This window comes from Heliangelus exortis, chromosome 1 (assembly GCF_036169615.1).
Source record: "Heliangelus exortis chromosome 1, bHelExo1.hap1, whole genome shotgun sequence".
NCBI lineage: Eukaryota > Metazoa > Chordata > Aves > Apodiformes > Trochilidae > Heliangelus > Heliangelus exortis.
In genome coordinates, this window is record NC_092422.1 from 149,192,750 (window position 1) to 149,219,720 (window position 26,971).

Sequence of the window (26,971 nt, forward strand, 5' to 3'; positions counted from 1 at the left end):
GTTCTGATTAATGTAAGATTTCAGGCAGGAAAGAATTCTAATGGAGTACATAAAGGAAGACGTTCTGCAACTGTGATACTACGTTTAGGGATGCTTTCAAGGAAATCTCTAAGGTTTCTGTCCATGCTAAGACAAAACATGGGGTTCAAGTCCCAGCACTTGGCAGACAGAGTAATCACTCCTTGATGTGAAAGGTGATAATTTTGCACTGCGAGATGCTTGTTTGTGTCACCTTGCCTTGCCTGTTTTCAGCTGACAGTTGTCCAAGCTACTTCTCTTTGGAAGTATAGATAAAAAAAAAAAAAAAGAGGACTGCCCAAGGTTTAGTTCTCAAAGTTTAGGGGAGTAAATTTTTCTGTTCTGTTCTTGTTGGAACAAGAGTATAAAGAGAATAAAATGCATGAGGAGTGCTAGATTAGTTCAGCAGCTACAGCTTGCTCTGGTAACACAATTTCATACTTCCTTGCCACTTATTAAAAACAACAACAAAAAAATTTAAAAGTGTAACCAATGGTATTTGATATGAGACCTGTTGCATTTCTCTTTATTACACCTGATTTTGAAGCCCTTGTAAATTCTATCTCCTTTTAATTTTCATTACTTAGTGTTTCACATCTTTTATGATTGTGTATTTACCAGCATAAGTACATGAATGACATCATCTTTATGCAGGAGCTTGGTATCAGATGATGTTTATTTGATATCACATAAGAACAGTTAGCTATTAATGGTTTACATAGTTGGGCTTTGGCTGCTGCTTCTCAACAAGGTTTTTGGGTTTTTTTTTCTTGTTTCTTCACCATATCTGTGAAAACCAGGAACCAATACCCAGGGCTTCTCATTAAATAAAAGAAGGAAACTTCATTGTAGAAAACACCATTGTAGAAAACACTACGGTAATCAGCTGCTTCGTGTGTACGTTTCGGTAACGTTTTTGCCAGGGCTTTAATCCCGTGCTGGGCTGCATCCTTCCCGCTGCTCTCCGGATGCCGTAACCGGGGTTGTTCTCCCGCTTGGAAGCGCAACGCAGGTGCTGGGGCTCCGTCTGGGTGCTGCGGCGCCCACTCCCCGCGGGCACTGCCCCCACCTTTCCCCCTTCCTCATCTCCATCACCCCCCGCACCACCTCTCTCCCCGCTGCCTCTTTAATATTTTTTTTGAAAGAAGGAGGGGGTCTGTCCGGAGGCCTCTCTCTACGCCGGCGTTGGAGGCAGGGCCGCCCCTCCCCGCAGCTCTGCACTTCCGCCGCCGCAGATTCGTCACTTTTTTCCTCTCCCTTTTTTTTTTTTTTTTTTTAAAACTCTTTCCTCCATTTCGATTTCCCACCTGGGTTTATCCGTATATGGAAAGCAAGGGACTCCCAGCGCGTTCAGCCTTTTTCTTTTACCTCGCCGAGGGCCAACGGGAGCCGTCCCGGCTCCGTGTCGAAACGGCGAAGCCGCGTAGGCAGCGGGGGGAGGGGAGCGCCTCGTTTACTCTCCGCGCCGTTCGACGTGGAGCCTGCGGGCGGGCGGGCGGCAGCGGCGGGGCCATCGCAGCGGGACGGGCGGGGCGGCCGCGGGGCGGCGTGGCGTGGCGTAGCGGCTCGACATGGGTGAGGAGCTGGGCGGCGGAGGCCTCAGTGCCGGGGGGAGGGAGGCGGTGGGCCCGGAGACAAGGGGGGAAAGGGGCGGGGGGCTGTGGAGGCCGCTGAAGTGGGTCAGCCCGGCGGGTCGGTGTCGGAGGAGGTGGGATGAGTAATGGGGGATGGGGGATGGGGGATGAGGGATGGGAGCTCCTCTGGGATGGGGCGGCAGCGGTTGCTGCTCACCTGCCCTCAGCCTGCGCCCGTAAGGCGGCTCCGGTCTGGCCCGGTTCCGGCCCGGTTCGTGCCGCTGTCGCTGGTGATGCGGCCTTCCTGCTGTGGTGCTGGTGCCGAGGTGGTTCCGGCAGGCAGGGGTTTCATGGGTTGGTGACAGCCCCTGCACTGGAGTGGTGTGAGCGGCACAGCAGGAGGGTGCCCCGGGTGCTTTTGTCTACATTATACTCTGGATTCAGGTGCTTAATGGGTTGCTGATGAGGAAGTAATTATGAAAAGAGGTTGTGTATAATAGGAAATAAAGCGGAGGGAACAGTAAGCGAGCCAGAATCTAGGGGCTAAGCCATTAACATAAACCCGTCCTGTTACAGGTGGTGTTTGAACCGAGTGTTGGTGCGGGAAAAGCACATCAGGATAGAGAAAGAGGGAATGAGAGGGGTCTGGCAGTAAGCTCAGTTACTCACCCTTAGAGAAGAAAGAATTATCAGCTCTTAGGCCTCCCATGGGTGGGAGTATTGATCTGCCTGAGGGTAGGAACATTCTGCAGAGGGATCCGGCCAGGCTGGATTGGCTGAGGTCAGCTGTATGAGATCCATCAGGGCCAGGTGCCGGGTCCTGCATTTCGGATCACAGCAACCCTAGGCCAACCCTGCAAGCCTGGGGAAACGTGGCTAGAAAGCTGCCCAGAGAAAAGGGACCCGGGGGTGCTGATCGACACCCAGCTGAATGTGAGCCAGCAGTGTGCCCAGGTGGCCAAGAAGGCAAACAGCATCCTGGCTTGTATCAGGAATAGTGTGGCCAGCAGGAGAGGGAAAGAGATTGTGCCCCTGTACTCGTCATTGCTGAGACCACACTTAGAGTACTATGTTCAGTTTTGGGCCCCTCGCAGGGAGGACATTGAGGTCCTGAAACAGGTCCAGAGAAGGGCAAGCAAGCTGGTGAAGGGTCTGGAGAACAAGTCCTATGAGGAGAGGCTGAGGGAACTGGGACTGTTTAGTTTGGAGAAGAGGAGGCTGAGGGGAGACCTTATTGCTCCCTGCAACTGCCTGAAAGGAGGTTGTAGTGAAGTGGGTGTTGGCCTCTTCTCTAAAGTAAATATCGATAGGACTAGAGACAGTGCCCTGAAGTTGCACCAGGGGAGGTTTAGACTAGATACTGGGAAGAATTTCTTTACTGACAGAGTAGTCAGGCTCTGGAATAGGCTGCCTAGGGAGGTGCTGTAGTCACCATCCCTGGAGGTAGTCAGAAATGTGGACGTGGCACTTCAGGACATGCTCTAGTGAGCATAATGTGTGTTTGGGGCTTTTTTCTGGCTTGATGGTTGGACTTGGTGATCTTAGAAGTTTTTTCCAACTGTGATTCTGTGATACAGTAGTCTTCTACTTGAAGTGTTTCTATTTAAAAACCTTCTGCTGCTTGACTCTATTTAGGTTATTTGCCTGTCTCACAGTAAACAGTGCCTTGAGCAGCAGTGTGCAGACTGGCAGCTGATGGTCTCTTACACCTTTTCTTTGTTTTCCATGTCTGTAGTTTGCATTGTTTTTGAGATGGGATTAGGCTTAGGAGAAGTAAAGCAACCTGTTATCAGTTTGAATTCCTTATGCATAAGCACGCAGCTCATTGCTCTGTCCTTTCCCTGGGAAGGCATCAGAGATGCCTTGACAGGGCAAATATGGGGAAAATTTTTAATCAGAACCTCTTTCAATAAGATTTTGGTTGCAAGTTACTCTATTATGTTTTATCAAATGTCATACTAGCTTGTTTAGTGTTTCATTACCTTTTGCAGGGTTTAAGTGGAATTATGAAAATATTATTTAGTATTAGATATATTTCTTATAAAAAGTAGTTAGGAAAGATGTCTGTTACTGGCTAAGAACATTAGTAGGCACAGATCAGGTATCAGTCTAGTCACAAGTCTATCTTACATCTTATATCCATTTAAAGTATAAATGCGATGTTGGAGCAAGCCAGTTTTGGGAAAAAAAGAATCAAAAAGGGAGGAGCCTTTAAAAGCAGTTCTTAGAATTCTGTGTTACATTAATGTCTTTGATTGAATGCAGCTTCATAATTTTTAATTTACTGTGATTTAGCCTGTACCTATTGATTTATACTTCATTTTAAGAAAAAAAAAAAAAGGAGGGGATGGTCCCATGGGAGACCGTAAACATTAGAAAGAATTCTTTCAGGCTCCAGCATATCCTTGTGTAGCCTCTTGACAAACAAGAAAGAAATCTGTTCAGATTTTTTCAAATGAAAAGAAAAAAAAAAAGAGAAAAAAGTCCTAACCACAATGAGGAAGCTTGATGCTGCTGCAGCATGGGTTTTGCTGGATTGAGCTAGCACAAAATAATAGCATAGCACACAGGTATTGGGTGATGATCTGAACCTGTCTCTTTTCACTGGAGAACAGAAACTGTTGCTGCTCAGTAAGAAATGAGGTTGGTCCATAGCCTCTGTGTTGCCAGCTGACACTGAAACCTCCTTCTGCTCTTTGCAGGGGGCTTTTTCTCCACCATCTTTTCCAGCTTGTTTGGAACTCGAGAGATGAGGATTCTCATCTTGGGGCTGGATGGAGCAGGAAAAACAACAATTCTCTACAGGTTACAAGTTGGAGAAGTTGTTACCACCATTCCCAGTAAGTGACTTAGTCCTGTAGTGAAAACAAGTTGTTTGCCTGTAGCTCTAACACATAATATGCTGCACTGTCATAAACAAGGCAGGCTTCTCTTGATAGGTAATGGGTAAATGTTCAGTAAATTGTAACTGTTGGCTATGTAAGTCCTCTTTTTTTTTTTTTTTTTTTTTTTTTTCTCCCAAATATACCTATGACCCAAATTCTAGAGATCATTATTACTGGGCAGAAAAATTTTACATCAGCTGGTGTCAGTGAATCTACTTAATTTTTTTTTTTTTTTATTACTGTGTCTTTTTTTTTTTGGTGGGTAAGGGTTTTCAGTTTGTCTAAACATTCCCATTTGACACAGAGAATAAATGCGGGTGATTTAACTTTGCATTAAGCTGAAAGTGTCACAAACCAGTCTGAGATCTCCAGCAAGGAGAAGCTGCTTGCTTAAAAAAAAATGTTCCTGCAGCAACATATACTCACCTATTACAAACACCCATACGTGTGTGCTGAAGTGGTCTTACCTAGGAGTGCTCTGTGTAATGTGAAGGACAAAGGACACTTGGCTTTGGAATCCCTGTCGTGTCTCTTGGGTTCCTCATTAATGGCCATGATAAATTGACTTTAGTCAGGATTTTTTTTGCCTTTTAGGAGCCAGGAGTTTACTGTGCCATAAGCCTTTTGCTCTGGGGCTTTTGCTTTTTTTCAGCCTTTGTAAATTTTAGGCAGTCTGTGTCCATCGTTCACTTCCCTGTGTTGTGTTTCTCTGTGCTGGCAGGAAAAGGGATGAGATACATGATGTGCTGTAACCTTATTGCTGACTTCCAGGTGGCATCTTCATCTTCAAGTCTTCTAAAGAGAAAATGGTTCTGCTCTGGTCTTGCCAGAGTGCAGATCTGGTGTTGACATGAAGGATCCAGTCCATAGTGTTTTATTGCTGTCAGTAGTATTTGCTTATCAAAACAGGACATTCCTTTAACCCTTGCTCTGTTTATTTTGAAGATTTCAGGCACGCTTCTCCATTTTTAACAACCTTAGCATTTGCTACAATTTCTATAATATGTTTACAGTGTGTTTGTATTTTTCAAAGAAAACCCCACCTACATTATTTTGAACTATAAGTGTTTGCTGGGGTAACTTGGCAAAGGGCAGAAATTTCATTATGTAGCTACTGAGAATTTTCAGGCCTGAAAATTTAAAATGAAATATGTGCTGTAATGTTGTTAAGAAAAATAAAGAAAAATCACCAACAGAGGAACTGTTTAACTGTGTTTCAGCCATTGGCTTCAATGTTGAGACAGTGACATACAAGAATCTGAAATTTCAAGTTTGGGACTTGGGAGGACAAACAAGCATAAGGTAAGAAACCTCTTTAAAATCAAAATATGTAATTAAATTTCTCCAAAAAGTGCTAAGTTCTCATAGCTGAGACTTCTGAAAATAGGTTTGGGGTTTTTTATGTTTTAAAACTGACCAGTCATCCTGAGAGCATTTTCATCTGACAGAATTTGGTTTGGACTACAGATTGGAAGGAAAGAAACGTGTGTTTTCACTTGTGTAGAGTTTTGCTTTGCAAAACAAGTTGTGTAGTAGGCAATTGTGCAGCATTCTCAGAAAGGGGAAGTGAATGATACAGACCCTCAAAATTATTTAAATATTTGTATTTTTAAAAATGTAAAGCTTAGAAGTTGAATTTAGGTATAGATGGTACTTTATTTTTTTTTTTAGAGCTTTAAATTTTGTAATGAGCCACTATATGTTTAATTGTAGGAACCTTTACTGTACCCTTGTATGATCTTCACCTGATTTCTTCTTCAATGCTGGGTAGTAAGGTGCAGTGTAGTTATTTGTAGTTAGGAAGGTATAGGTTCCTTCCTTTTTCAGTTCCATTAAGATAACTCTGAAAAAGGTGCTTGTTGCAATTCTTCTTAATTACTTGCCCAATATGAATTTGTCATTTAATATCTATCTTGTTTTATCCTTTGGGGACCACGATGATTGTCTATTACAGAAGTTTTGTTTGTTTAAATGATCTCTGCTGCCCTGCCCCTCAGTTACAGAGCTGATGTCCTGCAGGCTGGTTCCCCATTACATGTCTCCCCAGCACTTTTCTTCTTTCTGTTTTCAAACTGATCGGAAAAAAATTTTTTTTTTTTTCTTTCAGCTATTGAGAGTATCTGTACTGTCCCTTTTTGCAGCCTCTTAAAGATATCATCTACTTGCTTTCTGGGGCCTTTCTCCCCAGAGACATTTTGTACTTCCTCTGGGTAATCTGGTTGTACATTATCTGGCTAAAAAGCACTGCTAAAAGTGCAACTTGTATGACTGGAACTTGCCTTCCTTCTGCAGGCCATACTGGAGGTGTTACTACTCCAACACTGATGCAGTCATTTACGTGGTGGACAGCTGTGATCGAGACAGAATTGGCACTTCCAAATCAGAGCTTGTTGCTATGCTAGAGGTGAGAAAAATGGGGCTCAAAATCCTTGGAAAGGACGCTGAGAAATTTAAACTTTTATTTTGCAATGAATGTGAAATCAAGCAAAGCCTAACTTCACTTGTGAAACTTCAGCCCTCCAAATAGGCCCATGCAACACGTGGAGTGAAAAGCACTGAATGAGCTGTGGGTATTTTTGAGTTTTGGGCATCAATTTAGTCACATGTAGCCTGTTAGGGATGTGAAAATTCATGGGCCTGTAAGGACAGCTGCTCAGTACTGCAGTGGCTGGAAAAATCAGGCCTGGGTTTTGAAGCTGATGAACATATGTAGAGAAGGATAATGTGAATACAAAGATGAGCAAAACTTCATGGGGTTGTTTTGGGGGTTTTTGGTTTTTTTTTGTGGTGGGGTGTTTTTTTTTTGTTTGTTTGTTTGTTTGTTTTTTCCTCCAAAATTCCTGCAAGCTTTTTGATAGCTTGCTAAATCCAATTACCAGTTTGTTTCATAAAGCAACAGGCACAACTGACCAGGTTTTGAAGTTGCTTCTGTGTGGTTCATGTTGCAATTGGAAGCAAATACTGTTCTTTCAGTGGAGAATTTCCTAAAGCACATGTATCAGCTAACTGAAAATTATTACGAGAGTTCTTAAGTTTTTAGTTCTGTGGGGTTTTTTTTCTTATATAAATTCAGAAAAAGCTGCTGTGACAACTTGCACCATACACCTTTTTTTTTAGGAAGAAGAGTTGAAGAAAGCAATTTTGGTGGTGTTTGCAAATAAGCAGGACATGGAACAGGCCATGACTCCCACAGAAATGGCAAATGCACTTGGCTTACCAGCTCTGAAGGACCGAAAGTGGCAGATATTCAAAACCTCTGCAACTAAAGGCACTGGGCTTGATGAAGCAATGGAATGGTGAGTAGCAGTCTGATTATGCTGGGTTCATTATAAAAATATTTTACCCTTTTTATTTGAAAGCTGGATCTGTGGAAGGTCTGTCTGATCTAAAAGACAAAGAGTCCACATCAGAAGGAAAAGCAGCTTTCTCCTGAAAGCATTTAGGCAGAACTGGAATGACTTTTCAGTAAATTGACTTGACTTAACCTTTTCCCTAGGCTGGTGGAGGCCTTGAAGAGCAGGCAGTGATACAAAGCTGACAACTGTGAAGAAGTTCCTGCTATACCCAACCCACCCCTCTTTCTGCAGTCAAGTATTTTCGGTCCACAAATCCTTGTAAATAGGACAAGTTTGAGTTTGACTCCTGTAATGTGGATGCCGCTCTTGAATAATTGTAAAACTGAACCAAGTGAATGCCTGTGTACATTATGATTACCCACTTCTGTCTTTCTGTTTAAAGGATGTACTTATGTTAATTTGTATGAAAGTCTTACTGGCTGGGAAAGTGGTTTTTTGCTTCCCCCCTCCCCCCCCTTCCCACCTTGGGTGCTTTTTAAGTTTGAGTGGCTACGATATTCGTGTAATTAAAACACTAATCAAACCTGGAACCGTCGAATGTGTTCATAGATGTGTTGCCCATGAGAGGCTGCCTGCCTCCAGAACCAGGGGCAACTGCTGCCAGTGCAGCTGAACTCAATTTAAATAGCTTTGCTTAAGCTGGTGTTGTTCCATTTCAGCATCCTGCAGTGGAGATACACTGAAGGTACAGCCACAGAGTTAAATTGCACCCCTCTAGCTGTTAACAAAACATTGGTTTTCTGGGAAGAAAATAAATGTCTCCTATAGCCACCTCCTGCTAACATCGACCTTCATGAGTTGTTATTTCTATATCCTCAGCTTTGCCAGCACTGACAGTTAAATTGCTCGGTATAGCTGCAAAAACTGAAACACAAAGCAAAGGGGGGGAGACAGACTGTTTGTTCCCCAGGAGCTAGGAATGTTCACAGCCACTAACGCAGTCATCACAGAACCCATCTTTAAAAAACGAAGTAAAATTTAATATTAGAAAATCATGATGGTTGTCCATTCATCACCTGTACATACTCTGGTAAATATACAGATTTATTTAAGATCCTAGCTGAAAAAGGAAAAATATGAAAAAAATACTAATAAATACAATTAAAATACGTAAATACCCCCTTTTTTTAAACAGTAATTTGCTCTTTAGCTTGAAGTGACTTTTTACAAATTAATCGTTTAAGCCTTTTCATTCCACCATTGCTAAGTCTTTCAGTGCATGACTTCGAGGTCTCTTAGCCTTGTAGGTAGGGCGCAGAGATTCTAGTTTTCTCTTTCTGGTTTCTGCTTTATTCTTGTGTCTCTTCAGCTTCCTCCTTGCAGCAATGTCAGGGTTTGCCACAGTCTGGTGAAAACCAATAAATTTGTTTGTTTAGTTACAACTTCCCTATAAGTCTCAGGTACTTCCTAAGAAACTGGTAACAGGTAAGACAGTGCACGGGTTTCCTCAGGCTCCTCAAAACTGAGGGTACCCTGGCTGCTCTGAGCAGGTCAGTGGGGAAGCACAGTGTCACTGTCAGCCACAACTTGCCCATGAGGCTGATCTTAAAATGGTTTCTTGTGAAGGGTCAGAATTTAGACTGTCCCAATTCAGCATTAAGTTGTTCAAACTCACCTTCCCAGTCAGCTCTCCAAGCCTTTAGAGAAACCCTGTTTCTTCCTCCCAGAAGAGAAAGCAGAACCTTACCTGCAAAGCCCTCTGCTTTTTCCTCATTGCTCTTTTCTGATTGGCAAGCTTCTGCACAGAAGAAAAGGCAAGTGAAAAAGCCTCCAGTCCAACTAACTTCTTGAGCAGTTCTATGATTTCTTGGGAAAGATTCTTCAATGTTGGATCTAAGAAAACAAAATTAACTCGTTTAAGCTTTTGAGTGTATGAAATAAAAGCCAAGAGCCCTATAAGGGTTCCTCTTTCTTTACTAAGGATGACTGATTCACCTTGCCCAATATACTGCAAGTCCAAAGCAAAGGTGCTTGTGAAATCATCTGGTTCTTCACCAGGGGACCACAAAGTGGTGCTTCACACAGGCAGACAAACAAAAACTGTGTTGCTGAGAAGCAAAGGTTTTCAGAAGGAAAGTGGCATCCCAGAGGTTTTTAAAAGGCTTACTTAGTGGTTAGGATTGTGTTACAATTCATTAACTACAATCACTTAAAAAAAAAACCGTAATAATAAGGCTTCAAAGATATGCTAAGGCCAAACCAAGAGCAGGGCAAATGTTTCCGTCCATCTTCCCACAGATCCCTGTTACAAAAGCCTGTGCAGCCTCCCAAGAAGCCCGTGTGAGCTGCTTGTCTCCACAGTGTCCCACAGTGACAAGTTCCCTGTATTGAAATCCCACCTTGCCCCCCATCATGTGGAAAAAAACCATCTCTGGCATTATTCTGAAAAAATCTTTTGAAGGCCCCTAGATCTTGTGTTGGCAGAGAAAGCAAAAAGTTCATCTTTATCCACTCATGATACTGTCAATCTCTACCAGATAGATCTTTCCCAGGTCTTGTATTTGCTTAGCTAAAAAAAAAACACATCATAGCCAAGGCTGCTGTTCCTTACCAAGAGCACTGTTACTGCCCTACTCCCCAAGTCTTTTCAGTTCTTTATCCTTTCTGAGATGGGGGGGACTCAGTGCTGCACACACTGTTTTCATGGCATATAAAGACCATAGATTTTGAGTAATGTTACTCTTTTTTGGTCTTTTATTAGTTTGTTGTCTGTTCTTTTCCTGACACTGGGTTTTGCTGGACTGAAAAATTTTCATGAACTATCTACACATCAGCAGTTTGCTCTTAAGCCAAGAGTCTATCATGCTGAGTGGGAACTGGGTTTGTCTCGCCTCCAGCAGGTGTGACTTGATTTTTTAAAACAAACACAGTTCTCCAGGGAGAAACCAGTGTTGTTGCTCAGGGAGTATCCCAGCAGATCCAGTATCCAGAGTGACCTGGACTCATTCAGGAAGAAGGGAGCTGTCCTGGGCACAGCTCAGTATGCACACGCCTGCCTGCACCCACAGTGTGCTGCATTCCCACAGCAGACACCTCCCATCCCCTTCCTGCACAGGTGACTTTCTTTAAGTCACAGGGCACACAGGCTACACACTCAAGGTCCTTTTCTCCATTTCAAACCATCAGACAACCACCAAACTGGATATTCCAACTTGAACAGTCCCTTGCTCTACAGTAACACAAGCTGCCACAAGACACACCCTGTTTTAGGTTAGAACTGAAACAGGCTTTTAAGCACAGGGCATGGATCATCATGCCCCAAAGCCTCAGAGCAGGTCATATGTGGCAAGTAAAAAAGAACAGCACTTCTAACAGCCTTGTTCTGGCTTCCATAACATTCCCACTCTGTTCCACTCAGTCCTGCCACCCTGAATCCGCTTTTTCCACTACATCATACACTCATGCTTTACCCACTTACATGCAGGAGCCTGCCCAACTATTCCAGCCTTTGTCAACATGGATGTTTTCCTTCCAGCTGTCATACACACTCCTCCCTTCCTGCTGTTTTGGTTAGACTGCAGGTAGGTGAAATTATGGCATCTATATGGATGGGTATGGATTATGGCATCTATACCACAGCAGACAAAAGGAGTGACAGGACGTCTGTCTCTGCTGAGGCTCAGCCCTGGAAGCCTTTCCTCTTCATCAGTCTGTGGGAGGGAAAGCACTTACCTTGCTCTGCATAGTTGCTGTTGAGCTCCCTGTACAGAGGGGTGAGAATCGTTGGTAGGTACGGCTTGATCCGGTCTTTTCCCAGATCCACTGAGACTGCTCCCAGGAACTTAAAGATGCAGCTCCTCTGAAAATGAGTGTGAGGGACATGATGTAAGGAATGTTGGAAGAAAACTGCCTGAGCTGCTACATCTGGGCCCCTCAGTTTAGGAATGATATTGAGGTCCTGGAGTGGGTCCAAAGGAGGGCAACTAGGCTGGTGAAGGGACTAGAGCACAGATCCCATGAGGAGAGGCTGAGGGAGCTGAGTTCAGCCTGGAGAAGAGGAGGCTCAGGGGAGACCTCATCACTCTCTACAACTCCCTGAAAGGAGGGTGTAGCCAGGGGGGGGTTGGTCTCTTTTCCCAGGCAACTCTCAGCAAGACAAGAGTGCACGGTCTCAAGTTGTGCTGGGGGAGGTTTAGGTTGGACATTAGGAAGAATTTCTTGATGGAGAGGGTGATCAGACATTGGAATGGGCTGCCCAGGGAAGTGGTGGATTCTCCATCCCTGGAGATATTTAAAAAGAGACTGGATGTGGCACTCAGTGCCATGGTCTGGTAACTGCAGCGGTAGTGGATCAAGGGTTGGACTTGGTGATCTCTGAGGTCCCTTCCAACCCAGCCAATTCTATGATTCTATGAGTGCTGTGTGTCACTGTTTCACACACACAGCTTTGCTGCAGCCAAGCGCAGCCTTTAGATGAGACACAGCCCTGGTGGGATCTGTGAACGTATGCGTGAGCTGTGACTCCAGTGGGCTGGCAGCTCTTAGCACTTGGAACAGGCTTGTTCTCTCTGTCCTGTACTGAGGCAGCCAAGGACATGAAAACTCAGGGTCTCACACCCTGCACCACAGGGAGCCACACTGCTTTTCCTGATGGTCTCCCAGTCTCCCCTTCTCCAACCAAGTAACTCCACGCTGTCATTTCGCTGCCTGCAGAAACCTGGCACTCCCGGGCTCTCAAAGACAGTGCTCTGTCCCCTGCAGCTTGGTGCTGTTGGATTTAGCACCTTCCCAGAACCCCACAAAAGGCTGGAAGCATCAGCTAGGAGAAGCTGACTGGCACAAGCCTTTCCTAAGAATCCCAACCTGAAACACTTGTTTCTGTGGCACTTACTAATCCTTGCTTCAGCACCAGCTTCCAGCACCCTCTGCATCTGGTGTCCTGGTCCAAGAAGCAGGCAACAGTTTCCTGTGGAAGTGCCTACCACAAAAGCAGTTGGCCTAACCCTGTTCTTACCTTTAAGGGGACCTTAGGGGAATATGCTGCTTCTCGTTTTGCCATGAGAGAGAGCTTCTTCATCAACCATAGCAATGTGGCTGGCTGGCCTTTCTCTTCTGTGTTCTCTCTTTCTCCTTCTCCTTCAGCAGAAATGTCTTTATCTTCCTCATCTTCTGAGGCCTTCTGCTCTTCCACTTCACAGCCAACTTCTCCTTTGCTCTCTTCACCTTCTTCTAAGGCAGGGGCTAGCAAGTAAACAACTTTGGCCACAAAAAGCAAATTCTTTATCACCTGAAGTGTAAAAACAGAATAGTTGGTCACTGTAGCTTTGTCCAGTGTCAGCATCAGCACTACTCAGGATATGTAAGAGCCAAGGCTCGATCTCAAAGAGGAACTGGCCAACCCAGGAGGCTGGAATGGTTTCACCTCCTGCATGTTGCTCCTAATAGAAGGCCACAAATACCCTCCTGCAGTTTGGGAGAATCTTTCCCCACAAGCAATCATGCCTTTCAGGCTCCAGCAACTCCCAGGGCAGGTCTGCTCTTTTGTCTTCTCCGCATCTAGCCCATGACTGCTAGATGCCTCCTTTCCATCAGGAAATCTCTGACCAGGTTCACAGCTCAGTCAGACCTTCAAGCTACAGCATAAAGCTGGACTAAATGCTCCCAGCAAACAGCCAGGGCTCCAGTGCAGCTGCAGGGAGCCCATGACAGAGATCTGGATCCCTGCTCCAGATTGTGGCTGACCAATATGCCCCTGCCTGGGCTGCAGAGCCAGACTCTCCCTGGTGGAGACATGCACAGAAGTCCTGCCCTGCATGATGTCTCCCCTTTCTGTCCCTGTCACCCCTCAGGCCTTCCATCAGCCTGAAAACATAAAGGGGACTTTCCTGAGAAATCCATCTGCTCCAATGCCCACAGCAAAAGCAGCTGTCCCTTATCCTGTGTATGTTCCCTGAGCCCCCCCTTGCCAGCAGCACTGCTGTCCTGACTTGACTGTAACATTCCCTGACTGGCCAGGGCCTACTCCTCTCTTACCTGCTCTCCCAGAGACAAGTCCAAGAACTTGGACTGCAGCTGATGGCAGAATGCAAAAACAAGCTCCTTCATCTGGGGAGAAGAAAAAAGAGAAATATTTGATGAGAGGTAATCACTACCAGAAACCCAAAGCAGCATTTGCAGTCACCAAAGGTGGTTCCCAGTGAAGGCCAAGGGATCAGCTCAGCACAACTTCAGCCAGCATCCTGCAGCTCAGAGTGGAATCATTGTGCTGCTGAAAATAAGACCCCAGAGAAGACCCTCCCAGAAGCACAGATAGCCTCCAATGCTTTAAGTGATGATGATTAGGCAGTAGGCAAGTAAATAAAAGAGAAATGCACATGCCAAACTATAGCACTATTTTTATGTCCCAGCCAGGGAATGGATGTGGGCAGAGGGAGAAGGAGGAGCACAGTTATAATTACCTTTTTGTCCAGTTCAGCAGTCAAGAAGACTGTGGCTGCAGGCAGCTCTGCTGATGTCTTTTTCCTCTTCCCTGCCTTTCTGTCCCTCCATTTGCTGACAAGATCTTCTGGCTTGTAAGATGCAAACAATAAGCCAAAGATCTCAGTCGCTGTCAGCCAGACCCAGCTGTGTGGATACCACAGGTGAGACTGGACATGACCTGGGGAAAAGAAAATCTTTTTCAGCAGAGGAGTCAGTCCAGTGAGAGCAAAAAAAGATCCAGGTTCCTCCAAGAGCAAGCACAGCACATGCTACAATGAAGAGGTGAAGGAAATGAACCATGTTCATCAGCTTAGGACATAATCAAAGACTTTCGAGCATCTCTACCCAGCCAAAGCAGGTGGGGACAAAAAGCTACAGGTGGCCATATGTTCCCATGGTGACCAGGCTCTCCTGAATGGAAACCACAGCACTGCCAAATGTCCAAAGATGGGGCCATTGATGGCCACTGATGAGCAGGGAAGGGTGGCATGGCACAAAAAGGTACTTGTTCTGATCTTGGCTGCCAAGTCATGCTTCTGCAGCAACTCTGGGCCCCTCAGAGTCCCAGTGCCACAACTCATCTGCCCATGTCTGGGGGAGTGGCTGCTGTGAGACTTTGGTGAGCTGACCCTGCTGCACATCATCAGATCCCAGCCCTGGATGGAAGCTGAGGATGCTTCAGAGAACAGATGGGAGTTGTTCTCTTGTCTCATCTCTATCCAAGCTGTGCACTACCAAGCAAGCTGGGATATACAAGGTTTATCTCCTGTCTCACTTAACACACCTGGCAGGCTGAACTCTTCAAGACATTAACCCAGCTAGACCCAGGCCTTCTGACAGCAGCAAATGAAGCAATTAAAAACAAGGAAACAAAATGCCAAGCAGCCAGCCTGACATTGTGCAATCTCACTCATAGACAAATTGCTTGAATCAAACCTCCAGGCCTTACCCTCCCAGCAGACACAGGGTATTTACTGTGCTGTTCCCACGTGTCATTGCTAGCTGGCTGGTATGTATGACCTCATAGAGAAAAATCTCATCTTCCTAGGAGAGCTGAATGTTTTAATCCTATTGGATGTAATTATGGTAAAACATGCAATGGGTTGCAACTGTTGGCTCTTGGGATCACAGAAAATACTTCCCAGCAACTAAGACAGAAGGCATGTTGTTCTCATCAACCATGTAACTTTTTCCATTAACATACTCTCTTTCACTGCCCAGAAACTGCCACGTATTGGCATTGTGTAGCAGGCAAACCTTGTTCAGTTGTATGTATTAGGGTGTGAAAAACCACATGGCACAACACAAAGAATCTTCCTTGTAACACAGCCATAATAAATCTTGATACTTACCCCAGATACTGCTCTGTACATCCCTGTTCCTGGTTAAATGAATCAAGTTGCACTCTGTGATTAGCTTTGTTACCAGCACAAGAAAGCTGAACAGCAGCCTATCTGCAGCCTTCTCCTCCTCCTCTTCAGTTATCTAATAAAATTAGCAAGTGAAGAAAGATGCTTATGAGAACCTGAAGACAGTGGTTACTCAGCCTACTAGGTAAATTTCAGATCAACTCTGCAAAGAAACAGAAGTCTGACTTGCACCCAGTTCCTAAAATTAAACAGAAGAGAAGCAGCTCCACTAAAGCATTTCCCCTGGAGACTGAACTTCTGCAGGAGATTATTAGTACAGCTGTACTGCTTTTTATCTAGAAGTTAGTGTAACAAACTCTTTAGGTTTCTAGATGCAAGCAATTACACTCACTGTTTATAATTCATGTTGATACATGGATTCATACCCATCTGATTTTCATTATTAGAGCTAAGCTGAGCTCCAACCTGCTGTGTCACCTGAGAAGCCCCACATTGTTATGACGACACAATGTGCACAATGTTTGATTAAATTGCCCTCAGGTCCTCACCCTGGCTGCAGTCACCAGCTGGCTTGATATAACTTGTCAGTGCTTTACCTTCATGTCACGGCACAGGGGGTGATTACACTGAATTTCTCGTTACTACAGGTATCTTATTTTCAACTCTTGCCAATTTACAGACCCTGAGGCTCTTCTCCTATTCAACATGTTGCCCTTGCACATAAATAACATATGTGGCCACTACCCAGGCTCAGTGACTGGGATCCCTTGGGGAATTAACACATGCCGAGCAGAATCTGAAGCTGCTTTGTTTTCCCCGAGTTAAATCATGTGCTCTAAAAGGATTTTCCATGAAGCAGAAGTATGGTCTGAAGAACAGGGAACTTGTTTGAAAGCTAAAGCTGCAGATAACACTGAACATAGCAGACAGTCACAAGCAATGCACTCCTGACCTCCCACGCTTACACAACTCTCCACTGCTAGCAGACACATTTCCCAGTTAAATGGATGTTGTCAGTGTGATCATCAGGCTCTTGCCCAACTAAACAGACTTTCACCCATCCCAGTTCTTGCTGCCTGTGCACTCTGCCATTTTTTCTGTTGTTATAGCTTCACTTTAACCAAAAAGCCCTCAAGTCTCTCCTCTCCTGCCACTGGAGGAGGATGATAATCAGGGTATGCTCTCACGACACACATCCTGCTACATGCTGTCAGCCCACCAAGACATACATGAGGTCAAGATCAAAAGCCTGAGACTCAAGGGCTGTCTCAAGAGCCCCTTCCACCCACAGGGATCTTGACAGAGGCTGAGGCAAGTGGCAGTGTATCTGCTGGTTACACAGCGTGGCTGCAGGCTCATGCCAGGTGGCCCTGCAAAGTTTCTTCGCCCTTTGTGCTGTGACATGTGACATAAAATTTGAGCTTGCAGACAAAAATGTGGTTCTAGGTCAGTCATAGTCCCCTTCAGAGCAAATGTGTGTTTGTGCCTTTCCTCAGCCACAAAGAGCAGGTCCACCAGCTAAACCTCTCCGATGTTTCTTCCCTTTTTCCATTTCCTTACTCTTTTTTCCTGAAATCTCACACACGGGAAAAATTACTTACATCTTCAAAATTAACTGGGTTGATTTCTTTTTCAATCAAAGTGAGTACAGTTGCAAGCCTCTTCTCAAACATTACTCCCTCCACTTCAACAAACAAACCGCATGCCTGGGCAGCCAACCTTCTGTGTGAGCTCTGCCAAGAGAAAGAATAACACTCCTTGTTGCATCCTGACAATCAAATCCTGCAGCTCCCACTTGCAGGAGCTGGCAGCAACTCCCACTTCTGCCTCCAACAACAGCGTCTTAAGAGAAGCTGGTTTTCCAGAGTACTGGTGGAAAAGGAGATGCTGCCAGCTGGGGGACAGAAAGCACCTGGCAGCAGAAATTATCCCTGGAAACACACACTAAAATTGAATATCAAAAGGCTTTTTCTACCCCATTTCCAGCTGCAGACCTCTGGAGACCACTCTGCACTTTTTTATTCTTCAAAAGACAACTGGCAGCTACAAACCAGAACTGAACATAATGAAGATGAAAAGGATGAACTACTGAAGAACACTCCTCTAGTACAGAGGGACTGAATCTGAGTCCTGTTTGAGAATAACTAAAGACCCAGATGAAAGTGGGAAGTCTGTAAGGCTAGGTTTGCCACCCTCCAACTGCTGGCAACGCACTGAAGTAAATCTGACCTAATGACAGCACGAAAAGCCAATTACTGGGATCAGAAGAGCTTTAAGCAATTTGCTCAAACCTTTAAACAGGGCAAAGTCTACACTTGGTGAAATACTTGACCCAACGGAGGGACTGTCAGAAAGCAAGGCAATGCAGCTAAGAAGTCTGGAGGCTGATCTAAAGCAGCAGCAATTCCCTATATCTGTGCAGCTATATGAAGCTGTATCATTTCTTCCTCTTCTTACTAGCAAGAGCTATGGTGCTAAGCTGAATCTTGTTCATACTTCTTTCCTAAAACTACTAAGTCAGGCACAACTGAACCCACCAATCCACTAGACCTGATACAAGCAACCTCTCACTTGCCTTACTCCTACCCAGCACCCCCTTTCCCCAAGTCCCAGCCTTGTCACTGAAAAGAGAAAAGAATACCTTCTTGCTATGAAACCACTCTGTAACCAGTGAAAACATCAGATCTTGGTTTTCTTTGTTTATTTTGCTGAGCAGAGATTTACACGTCAAGGCCGCCATCTTCTTGCATTTGGCAGATTCATCATTTATCATCATCATACAAAGTGAGAGAAAAAACATCCCACAGTATTTGTGGAGGAGATCCTAGAAAGAAACAAGAGTTAGTCAACTGCCATTCTCCAAGGAGCTTCCAGCATTTGAAAGGGAAAAGAGGGACATTTGTTGCACAGTATATAGGAACAATGTCAGCCCTGAGTGGGGTCCATGTTAAGGCAGGTAAACTGAAAGGATGATCCAGGGAATACACAGCAGCTCCAGCCCTGCTCTGACTCTGACCTGCTGGCCCTGGGACAGCAATGTGGGTGTCACACAGTGCCCTTCAAGGGCATTTTCATGCTCAGCTCTCACTGGAACAGGATGAACTACCCCAGCACTGCATCAGTCAGCCCAAAGGTCCTTCCCTGAGAGACAGCAGCTCTTTGTTACTTTACAGAGTTGCCAGGGACCAAGTTGAGATACTAAATCTAATCAGGCAGTGATGAAGCACAGCTTACTGAGCAGAATTTCTCTTCCTTCCTCCCAAATTCTTGCCTGATTGCACTTGTCTCAGTCTCCAGAATGTTCAGTCAAGCTTCAGCTGCAGAGCTCAAAGGCAGATCAGTATTTTGCATATGTTATCTCGCATGGTTATTTTTTAGCTTTCATTTTGATCCACCCCAGTAAGAAGCCGTTTCTCTCCAGGCAGGCCAACAAACCACACATGGTATCTCACACACCAATTCAGTCAACAAAAACCCTCATGGATATTGAAAAAAAAAAAACCCAAAACGAGAAAACTCTATATTTCACTTCCCGTTCACACCCTATTTTTTAAACTGATTGTGTTTCTTCCTGGCATAAATCACTATCAGGTTTATCCAAACTCCAGCTTACACAGCTTTATTTTACTTGCAGAGGGAGCACATTAGATAAAAAAGCAGTGCAGACTTTCCAGAATGTCATTTCTCTTTTGGAGCAAAGCCAGGTTCTCTGCAGATAAGTGAATGTTCTTTTCATTCTAAGAGATAACAGGAACTACCAAATGCTCCCAAAATAAACTGCTCTGAAAACACTGTTACTGCACAGAAACTGCTGGGTGCTTGGAACACCAAGGGGTGCTTCTTACCTGTGGGAACATGTCAAGAAGGTAGGCAATCATCTCCAGTGCAGATTCCCTTCCAGTTTCATACTCATACCTGTGAGGAAATGATTAATGTTTAGGACTGGGTTAATAGTCTAGAAAGCTTCTAACAATTTACAAGAATGGTCAGTGCCAGAAACACACTGGCAGGGATCTTCCTACAACAGCTACCAGGTCTGGTCTGGTACTTGGGAGAAGAGAAACATGGAGCTCACTGGTTCCAGTGCCCAGAGAATGGGCACAGAGAGACAAACAGGCAAGAAAGGGTGCCAGGCAAGTCAAGCCAGCACAGCCACACTTGTGCTATGGTGCTGGGGCACATGGTAAACTACTGATACCTTGAGCAAAGGAGGGATCATGCTCAGAAGGATATTTCAGGCACACTGCTCCTGCTGAATCAGTACAGTTGATTTCAACTGTGCCTGCAACTGCAGCTAAGACCACTGGGACAGGACAACAGGCATATCAATCCATCTTCCTTCATTGTTACTGGATTTTCCAGTTCACCTGGTTCCCAACCAGTGGAACTGGTTAACCATTAAGCAAACAACAAAATCTTTGCTCACAAAGAGATAAAGAACCAGCAGTGAAACACAGAAGAGAGATGGGCTTGCTTTCTCTAAAAGCCCATCTCTGGAAAAGGAAACTGTTTCAGAGGTAAGAAAATCAAGACTCATGCCACACCCTCCCCTCCTCATGTACAGCCCTGTAGGTGGCTACTAAAGTCTTATTCAAGCAAGGAGGTTCTTTTCTGACACAGGTGTCAAGAATATAAACTCACTCCAGTTGTGCCAGTATGAAATCCAAATTGGGTTTCAGCTTGTCACCAAGGGGGTAGTCCACAAAATATTTTAAGTAAATCTGGAAATTAAAAAAAAAAAAAATCAGCAAAATACAACACAGAGAGGAGTTACAAGAAGCACTCATGAAAGCTTCTAAACAAGTTATGAAGAAAATGGTGTAGGTGACCCTGCTTTGGCAGAAGGGCTGTACTAGATGATATTTCGAAGTCCCTTCCAACCCCTAACTTTCTGGGAATTCTGTGATGGAGCATCCTTTTCTCCTGTATATTTAAGTTCCTATTACACAAGGGTCCAACAACTACTCTCAAGCTCCATGCCTGGAATAGGATCTGCAGGCGTTTGATGACTGCCAGATCAGTCTTTAGTGTATTACTCTGAATTCTGCAGGCTTCTGTTAACAGAGATTCTGGATCCTTCAAAATTCACCCTGCAACTGTGGAAATGCAAAATTTTGTAATGCATCCCTATCCCAGTGTTTGAAACGAAGCAGTCAATTCTGTCTTGTGGTTGCTTTTAGCTTGGAAATGAGGAGGAAGTCATGGGAAGGAATAATGGATTTGTGGCAAATTCTCTTCTGCTGAGATTCAGAAAAGGGAAAGGCTTTTAGTTACACAAGAGCTAGGGGTTCATCAGAGAGCTAAGGCTCTCTGTCTGTGAGAGCTGGGATGGCAACACTAAGCCCTTTATCACGTTAGACTGACAGAATCTAAATAAGATGAGAGACTTTCCATTCTACTGACCTGCCTGCACTGGACTCGCACTGGCTCACTCTGACCCGTGATGGCCAGCTGGGCAACCTTGTGCAGCACATCATCAATTTCAGGGACAATCAGCTTCCTGGATAAAATAGCCTAAAAATGTGAAAGCACAGCTGAAGTCATGTCATTTTGCTTGCGTGGTCTGAGATGCAATGCCTGGCAATACACTGGTCTCAGGCAGTACATTAACACTGACTTTTTCACATCTTGAAACATAGCCAGAATAACTTTTTTTTTTTTTTAAATAGAAAAAGGTGACTCACAAAGCCATATCTGTTTTCTTTTGGAGGGCACAGAATACCTGGTCTAATGATCAAGGATGTTGATTCTTTAGCAAAAACACCCTCTGACTCAAATACATTCCCATAACCAGGTGTACAAAACAGCTTCCCAAACAACTTTAAACAGAGACCACAAGTCAGACAGGAAGGCTTTAATGCTTACCCCTAACCCCCCCTAATGCACAGCATTAGCAGCATCTGTGGCCTGTTCCCAACATAAGACCCTACAAGCCTTCTGGCAAGAGGCAGAATCACTGTCATCCCAGTGGCTCACAAAACCCAGAAACCTGATGCAGAGAAATACCTTGAGAAGGCCAAAGGCAGTGGCTTGGCGTGACGAATCATAAATGTCTTCTTCAGCAAAGCCAAGCAACACTTGGAGCTGTTTGGTTGTTATCTGACTCTTTGCATTCTTCACAAGTATCGTTACGCACTACAAAATCAAAGTGCACATTGTCAGTACCTGTGTTGTGCCATAAAACATAAGCCCACACCAAAGCCTGCTTGTTGATACCATTTAGGTAAAAAATGCTGCTCTGAAACATGAAGCTAACACTGTAGTCATCACATTTTGCTCTCATCTGGCAATTCTGAGACAAAAACTGAAGACAATTACACGCATTCAGACTAGGCCTTGAAATGAGTAGGGATGCTCACAGACATGAACCATGAGGTAACCACAGCCAGGAAGAGAGTAAAATTCTTCTGGAACTGGTATTCAGCATGTTTTCATTCAAACTGTAGCTTTCCCTTATGATCATGAGGCTATAATTAATTCAGCAATGCAGTTAGATAACATCAGCAGGAAGATGCTGCACCAAGAGAGTAGTTATTACTATTGTTAATTGTTTCCTTTTCTTGTTTCACTTCAGCTGCAAGGGTTTACTCCAATTAAACATGTTAAAAGCAATCTATTCAAGTACAAAATTGATGCTTCTCATAACACAGGGCACTAACAAGATACTACTACATGGAAGAAAGAAGGAAAATATGCTTCTATAAAAACACTTCTTTAGATCATAGCCTCACATTTTTGGGGGGGCAATCTTCTTTAAGTTTTCACTTGAGAAAGAATCAGCAAAGCCACATCTCCCTTGCTACCTTGTGATCCCTGGACTGCCTCTCCAGGGGCAGCTGCAGGAGGGATCTGCCTTTTGAAGTCTCATTCTACAAAGTTAATCCTGAAGTAGGAAAGAGCGGAGCTGGGTTAGACTTACTTTGAAACAGCTCACAACCAGGTGGAAATTCTGTCCTTTGGCTATTCCTGTCTTGGCAAATTCTTTCAGCAAAAGGAAAAGTTGCTTGATCAGTGTCTCCAGATTTGTACTAACAGAAGGCAACGGGAACTTTAAAATCCAGACCAAGGACTGTAGAGCACCAGTTATCACCTGTAAGAAAGAGCCAAAGGACAGCAGTGGGCACAATGCCACTGACAGAACAGTTCTCACTGGTACAGACATGGTCAGGCTATCTGCAACTGTGGTAAAAGGGGATTAGCTAACAAAATCAATCTCTTTCAAACCATTCATATGTAATACAAAGGCTTTCTCAGTTCCAAAACCACTATCTGCCACTCCCTAATAATTCTCTAACTTTTAATTTACTAGGTACAGACATAGAGTGCTGATTTCAGCAGATGACAGGAACTCCTGAAGCAGAGGTGCCTTCAAGGCATAGAAGTTGCTCTGCCAAAACCTCAGGTGACCTGAAAGCCCTGCTCCAGGTATCTGATAACATATGAGATATGCCTTGCATTCCCAGAAAACTCAAGGTTTCACAGATACTAGGCCCACTCAACACCAAAACTTCCCAAAAAGGAGGCTGTCTAAGGTTCTGGGACTATAGCTGGATTAAAAGAAACCACAGTTGTGACAACTCTGCTCTCAGCTGACACAGGATCTCATTAACCTCCTCAAAGACAGCCTACAAAGTCTGTAAAGTCCTTGTATGAACACGGTCCAGGAAACCTGTCCATATATGAACCTACAGAACCAAGAGCAAAGCATTCAGTCTTCCATGAGTCAAAATCACAGAATAAATAATACAATGTCAAGATGGAAGAGACCTCACGGATCATCTGGTCCAAATCCTTTCTTCTTGGGATACCATAACCTCAAACAACTTAATTTGCACACCTATGAAATCAGATTTGAAAACTGGGTGACTTATCTTCTCTTGCAGATGAACAGAAAGGTGACAATTAGGGGCAGGACCCTTCTTTGTAGAACAGACAGAACACGGTCAGCAGCTCAGAACTGTACCTTGACATCCATGGACTTCAGGCAGTCTATAAGCAGTTGAACAAAAGGGTCTAACATTTCCAAAGCACGCTCCTCAGAAGAATTTACTTTGGATCTCTTCAGGCTCATGTGTAGCAGCTGGCATAGAAAGCACAGGACATTCATCTCAAAGTCAAGCTGTGACTCAAATAAGCCAAATAATGTCCTTCACTGCTACAGCAGAACTTATGCCATATCCCATTCAAACATTTGCAAAAAGCTGAGTACTTTCTCTGGCTCTCTACAAGGCACCACTGGAGTTCCCACATTTAAAATAAAGTCAAGGCCAGTGGCTGTGTTGGTAAAACAATATATCCAGAATACCTTCCTCTGAATACTCTTAAGAAAAATTTTGATTGCAAAGTTTTGTATCTGAGGAAATCCTTACCCGAAGTCCTGAATCAACCAAGATATAGGTGTTAGTCCTGCGGCTGACATGTGCTTTCTGCCCTCCTCTTGTGGGGGTGGGTTGGAGCAGCAGGCAGCTCTCTGGTTGCAGCCGAGGATCTGGAGGAGGGTCAACTTTTTTTCTGAAAAGCAGTGTATGGCAAAAGAAAACATTCACATCATTTTAACCCTCCTCACAACAAGCTTGCTGTTAGGAGCAATGAGAGCTGGGCTGTGCTTAGCTGCGACCCACGCAGGAAGCAAAGGCAAAGCACAGCCAGAACACAATGAAATAAAATGAACTTGAGAGAAGCATGACAGGTGAGACCCTGAAATGCTGGAAACTGGAAGCTGGAAACTAGAACTGGAAAATGTCACTATTACAAAGAAAAAAAATGCATGCTGATTTGCATAACACCGCTGCTTCTTTCTTCCCAGTGGACAGATAAAATTGTGGTAGTTCCTTCAAGAAAATATGCCTCCCACAACTGTCCATAGCACTTCACTTACTGATACTTACTCCTGTTTCCAATGGCTTATATAACATGCTCCAAGAAGCCTGCAAACAGGGGTCAGACTGATGTAAGCCCACCTATGTAATACAAGAAATGCAAGGCACCCAGATCCAGCTCTGAGCAGTTAAACCACAAGATGGAGAGAAAATCTGATGATTCTCCCTGATTTCTGCATGAGCACTAACTTAAGTGAGAATGTGACAGCCCACAGTTTCTCTTCTTCCTCACCCCATGAAAATGTCCAGGACCTCAAACACCTCTTACATGCCAATTTGTAGCTCCCTCCTAAACACTGTCCCTCATCCTTTCACTGAAACACCCGAATACATATACCAGCTTACTAGATGGTCAAAAAGTCTTCCTGAACGCCCTAAGAGCTTGCAAGAGCAGACTCTCCTGAGTTTAAGAAGTGATTATTCCCATTTCCAAGATGTGTTCTTTCCCTCTACCCAAATTATTCACTTATACTGGAAACAAAAGGCAAACGAAAGCAAGGGAACTCCGATGCATTTGATCAGCCGAATCTGAGAGCTGCCATTTCTGCAAGCAAACCTCCCAACCAATAAAAGACCATCTTGGATGACATTCTGGAACTCACTTGGCTTTTTCAGTGAGCAGAGGCAAATTTTCACTGATGAGACCGTGGCTGAGGAGGAGAAGGGATTCTGCAGTCATGTCTGAGTTGAAGATCAGCCCTGCCATGATGTGACGCAGCGCTTCGTGCACTTTCCGGACAATCTTCAAGCTTGTGGTGCTCTCCAGAACCTGCAAAGGCACAACTGTGACAGTCAGAGGGCATCAGAAGGGCAATGATCTGCCTGCCATCTGCATTCAGAAATCATGAGAAAAAGAGCAATTCCATCTGCTGTCTGAAGTCCCCAGCTGTCTACATGATTAGCATCCCATTGCATCAGTTCTGTTCCAACATCCCTCCCTTTACCTCCAGGCTCTTCTCTCAGACTGTTAAAACCAGTCTCTACAGCACTCTACTAAAAAAAAAAAAAATGCACCTCTGAAAAGGCAATTATTGCACAGGGACAGAGCCTGAACACATTTTGGAGACATTTCCTTCATGAACAAAAGATGAAACCACAGAGCAGCCTCGTGGGACTTTGGAACTCCAGAGTAAATGGCATTAACAAGAGTCAGCAGAGAGGGATGGCATGGAGAACTCCAAGTGGGAGGTTTCCTCTACAGCAGGGGGAAGCTTCCCAGAACACCATTTCCTGCCCTGGACATCAATAGCAACATCTTATCTTAGGAGTGGGGTGCATATTGCCTTGTAAAAGAAAAATGGGAAGCCAAAGAGGAATTTTGTAAGAAATGTCATAATAGCCACCTGGAAGTCCTAGAGCTTCTTCTAGCCAATACAAAATTGAGAGTGCTCAGAGCTAAGAATGACTCTGGCTGACTTTTCTTACCTCTTTCAGTGGTAGAATAAGTTTTGTCACCTGGCCCTTTCCTATGAACTTTCCAAGAATTTCATAGGAATCGTAACTCTTGTTCTTGCGTGCTTCCATGACCTTGGAGACAATTCCTTTCACTTCCTTCTCTTCAGCTATGTTACCAAACAGCTCTTGGTTGAAAATCTTTGAAAATCAGGCAAGAGAAGCGAATGAGAAGAGCAAAAAGCAGAGACAGATTCCTCCAGTAGCAGCAGAACAACACTACGTTTCCCCACTCACAAAAAAAATTCTGCAGGTTTCCCACATATCCTGTCATACCTTTCCTTTGTCAACATAAAACACCCCAATTTGAGCACACGAGATGAGAGAGCAGTTCTCACACATCTCTGTGGTGGTATGACAAAAGGAGTGGAACTGCAGTCCAAGACATCCAAATATACCCCATTTGGGTGGCCAGCTGGGCTCCCAGGCTTCATGGAGCACATTGACCAGATGGCTGTTGACTTGTTCTTCAGAGTACAGGGAAGCAGCTGGGTTTCCTAATCCTGAATCCACTCCTTCTCAGGATACAGTCCCAGAGGTATTTTGCTACTACACTAAAAGGGGTCTGCTGATGTCTCAGTAGTAAACAGTCTCCATCCTTTCCACTTCACAATCAGCCCCCCTTTTGCCATCAAGTCTGAGACAATCTACACAAAAACCCCTCTACCCAGGCCCTGCCCCCAGGCACTCCATGATGCTCTTTCCTTTAATCTTGAGTTGCTTTTACCTCAATCAAGATATCTAAGCAGGGGTCCAAATCACCAGCACTGAGCCTGGTAGCAAGGCCTTTCAGTAACAGGTTCACAGTGAAAGTCAGCACATGGAGCTAGAAAAAATAGAGAAGAGATCACATTTCCAACCCACTGCACAGATATCTTTAATAATAATGTATAGGTAGACTCCCAAAGCAGAAATGGCACAACTGACACACACTGCACTTGAGCTTTCATTGTAGGGAAAAAAAAAAAATCACAGAAAGGATGAGAATCCAGGTACCAGCAAGCAGAAAGACCCCTG

General features: G+C 44.5%; 2 protein-coding genes across 2 annotated transcripts in view; one reads left to right on the top strand and one right to left on the bottom strand.

Annotated features, from left to right (window-relative positions):
- The first annotated feature begins 1,461 nt into the window (after positions 1-1,461).
- On the top strand, positions 1,462-8,615 carry ARL1 (ARF like GTPase 1). Its single transcript, XM_071732947.1, has 6 exons — positions 1,462-1,593; positions 4,295-4,432; positions 5,698-5,779; positions 6,770-6,881; positions 7,595-7,773; positions 7,974-8,615. The coding sequence occupies exons 1-6, from the start codon at positions 1,590-1,592 to the stop codon at positions 8,002-8,004; spliced, it is 546 nt and encodes a 181-aa protein (XP_071589048.1). The 5' UTR covers positions 1,462-1,589; the 3' UTR covers positions 8,005-8,615.
- Positions 8,616-8,791: 176 nt separating this feature from the next.
- UTP20 (UTP20 small subunit processome component) overlaps positions 8,792-26,971 on the bottom strand; it is a 65,479-nt gene continuing 47,299 nt past the window's right edge. The window contains exons 44-62 of the mRNA XM_071732945.1: positions 26,682-26,780; positions 25,928-26,095; positions 25,105-25,271; positions 23,993-24,134; positions 23,587-23,703; positions 22,543-22,713; positions 21,630-21,758; positions 21,027-21,137; positions 20,265-20,344; positions 19,469-19,538; positions 18,265-18,447; positions 17,225-17,356; positions 15,606-15,738; positions 14,232-14,431; positions 13,807-13,878; positions 12,788-13,060; positions 11,506-11,632; positions 9,521-9,666; positions 8,792-9,178 (exon numbers count right to left, since the gene is read on the bottom strand). Coding sequence (XP_071589046.1) covers positions 9,023-9,178; positions 9,521-9,666; positions 11,506-11,632; positions 12,788-13,060; positions 13,807-13,878; positions 14,232-14,431; positions 15,606-15,738; positions 17,225-17,356; positions 18,265-18,447; positions 19,469-19,538; positions 20,265-20,344; positions 21,027-21,137; positions 21,630-21,758; positions 22,543-22,713; positions 23,587-23,703; positions 23,993-24,134; positions 25,105-25,271; positions 25,928-26,095; positions 26,682-26,780 — 2,676 coding nt within the window. The 3' untranslated portion in view covers positions 8,792-9,022. The remainder of the gene's footprint in view (positions 9,179-9,520; positions 9,667-11,505; positions 11,633-12,787; positions 13,061-13,806; positions 13,879-14,231; positions 14,432-15,605; positions 15,739-17,224; positions 17,357-18,264; positions 18,448-19,468; positions 19,539-20,264; positions 20,345-21,026; positions 21,138-21,629; positions 21,759-22,542; positions 22,714-23,586; positions 23,704-23,992; positions 24,135-25,104; positions 25,272-25,927; positions 26,096-26,681; positions 26,781-26,971) is intronic.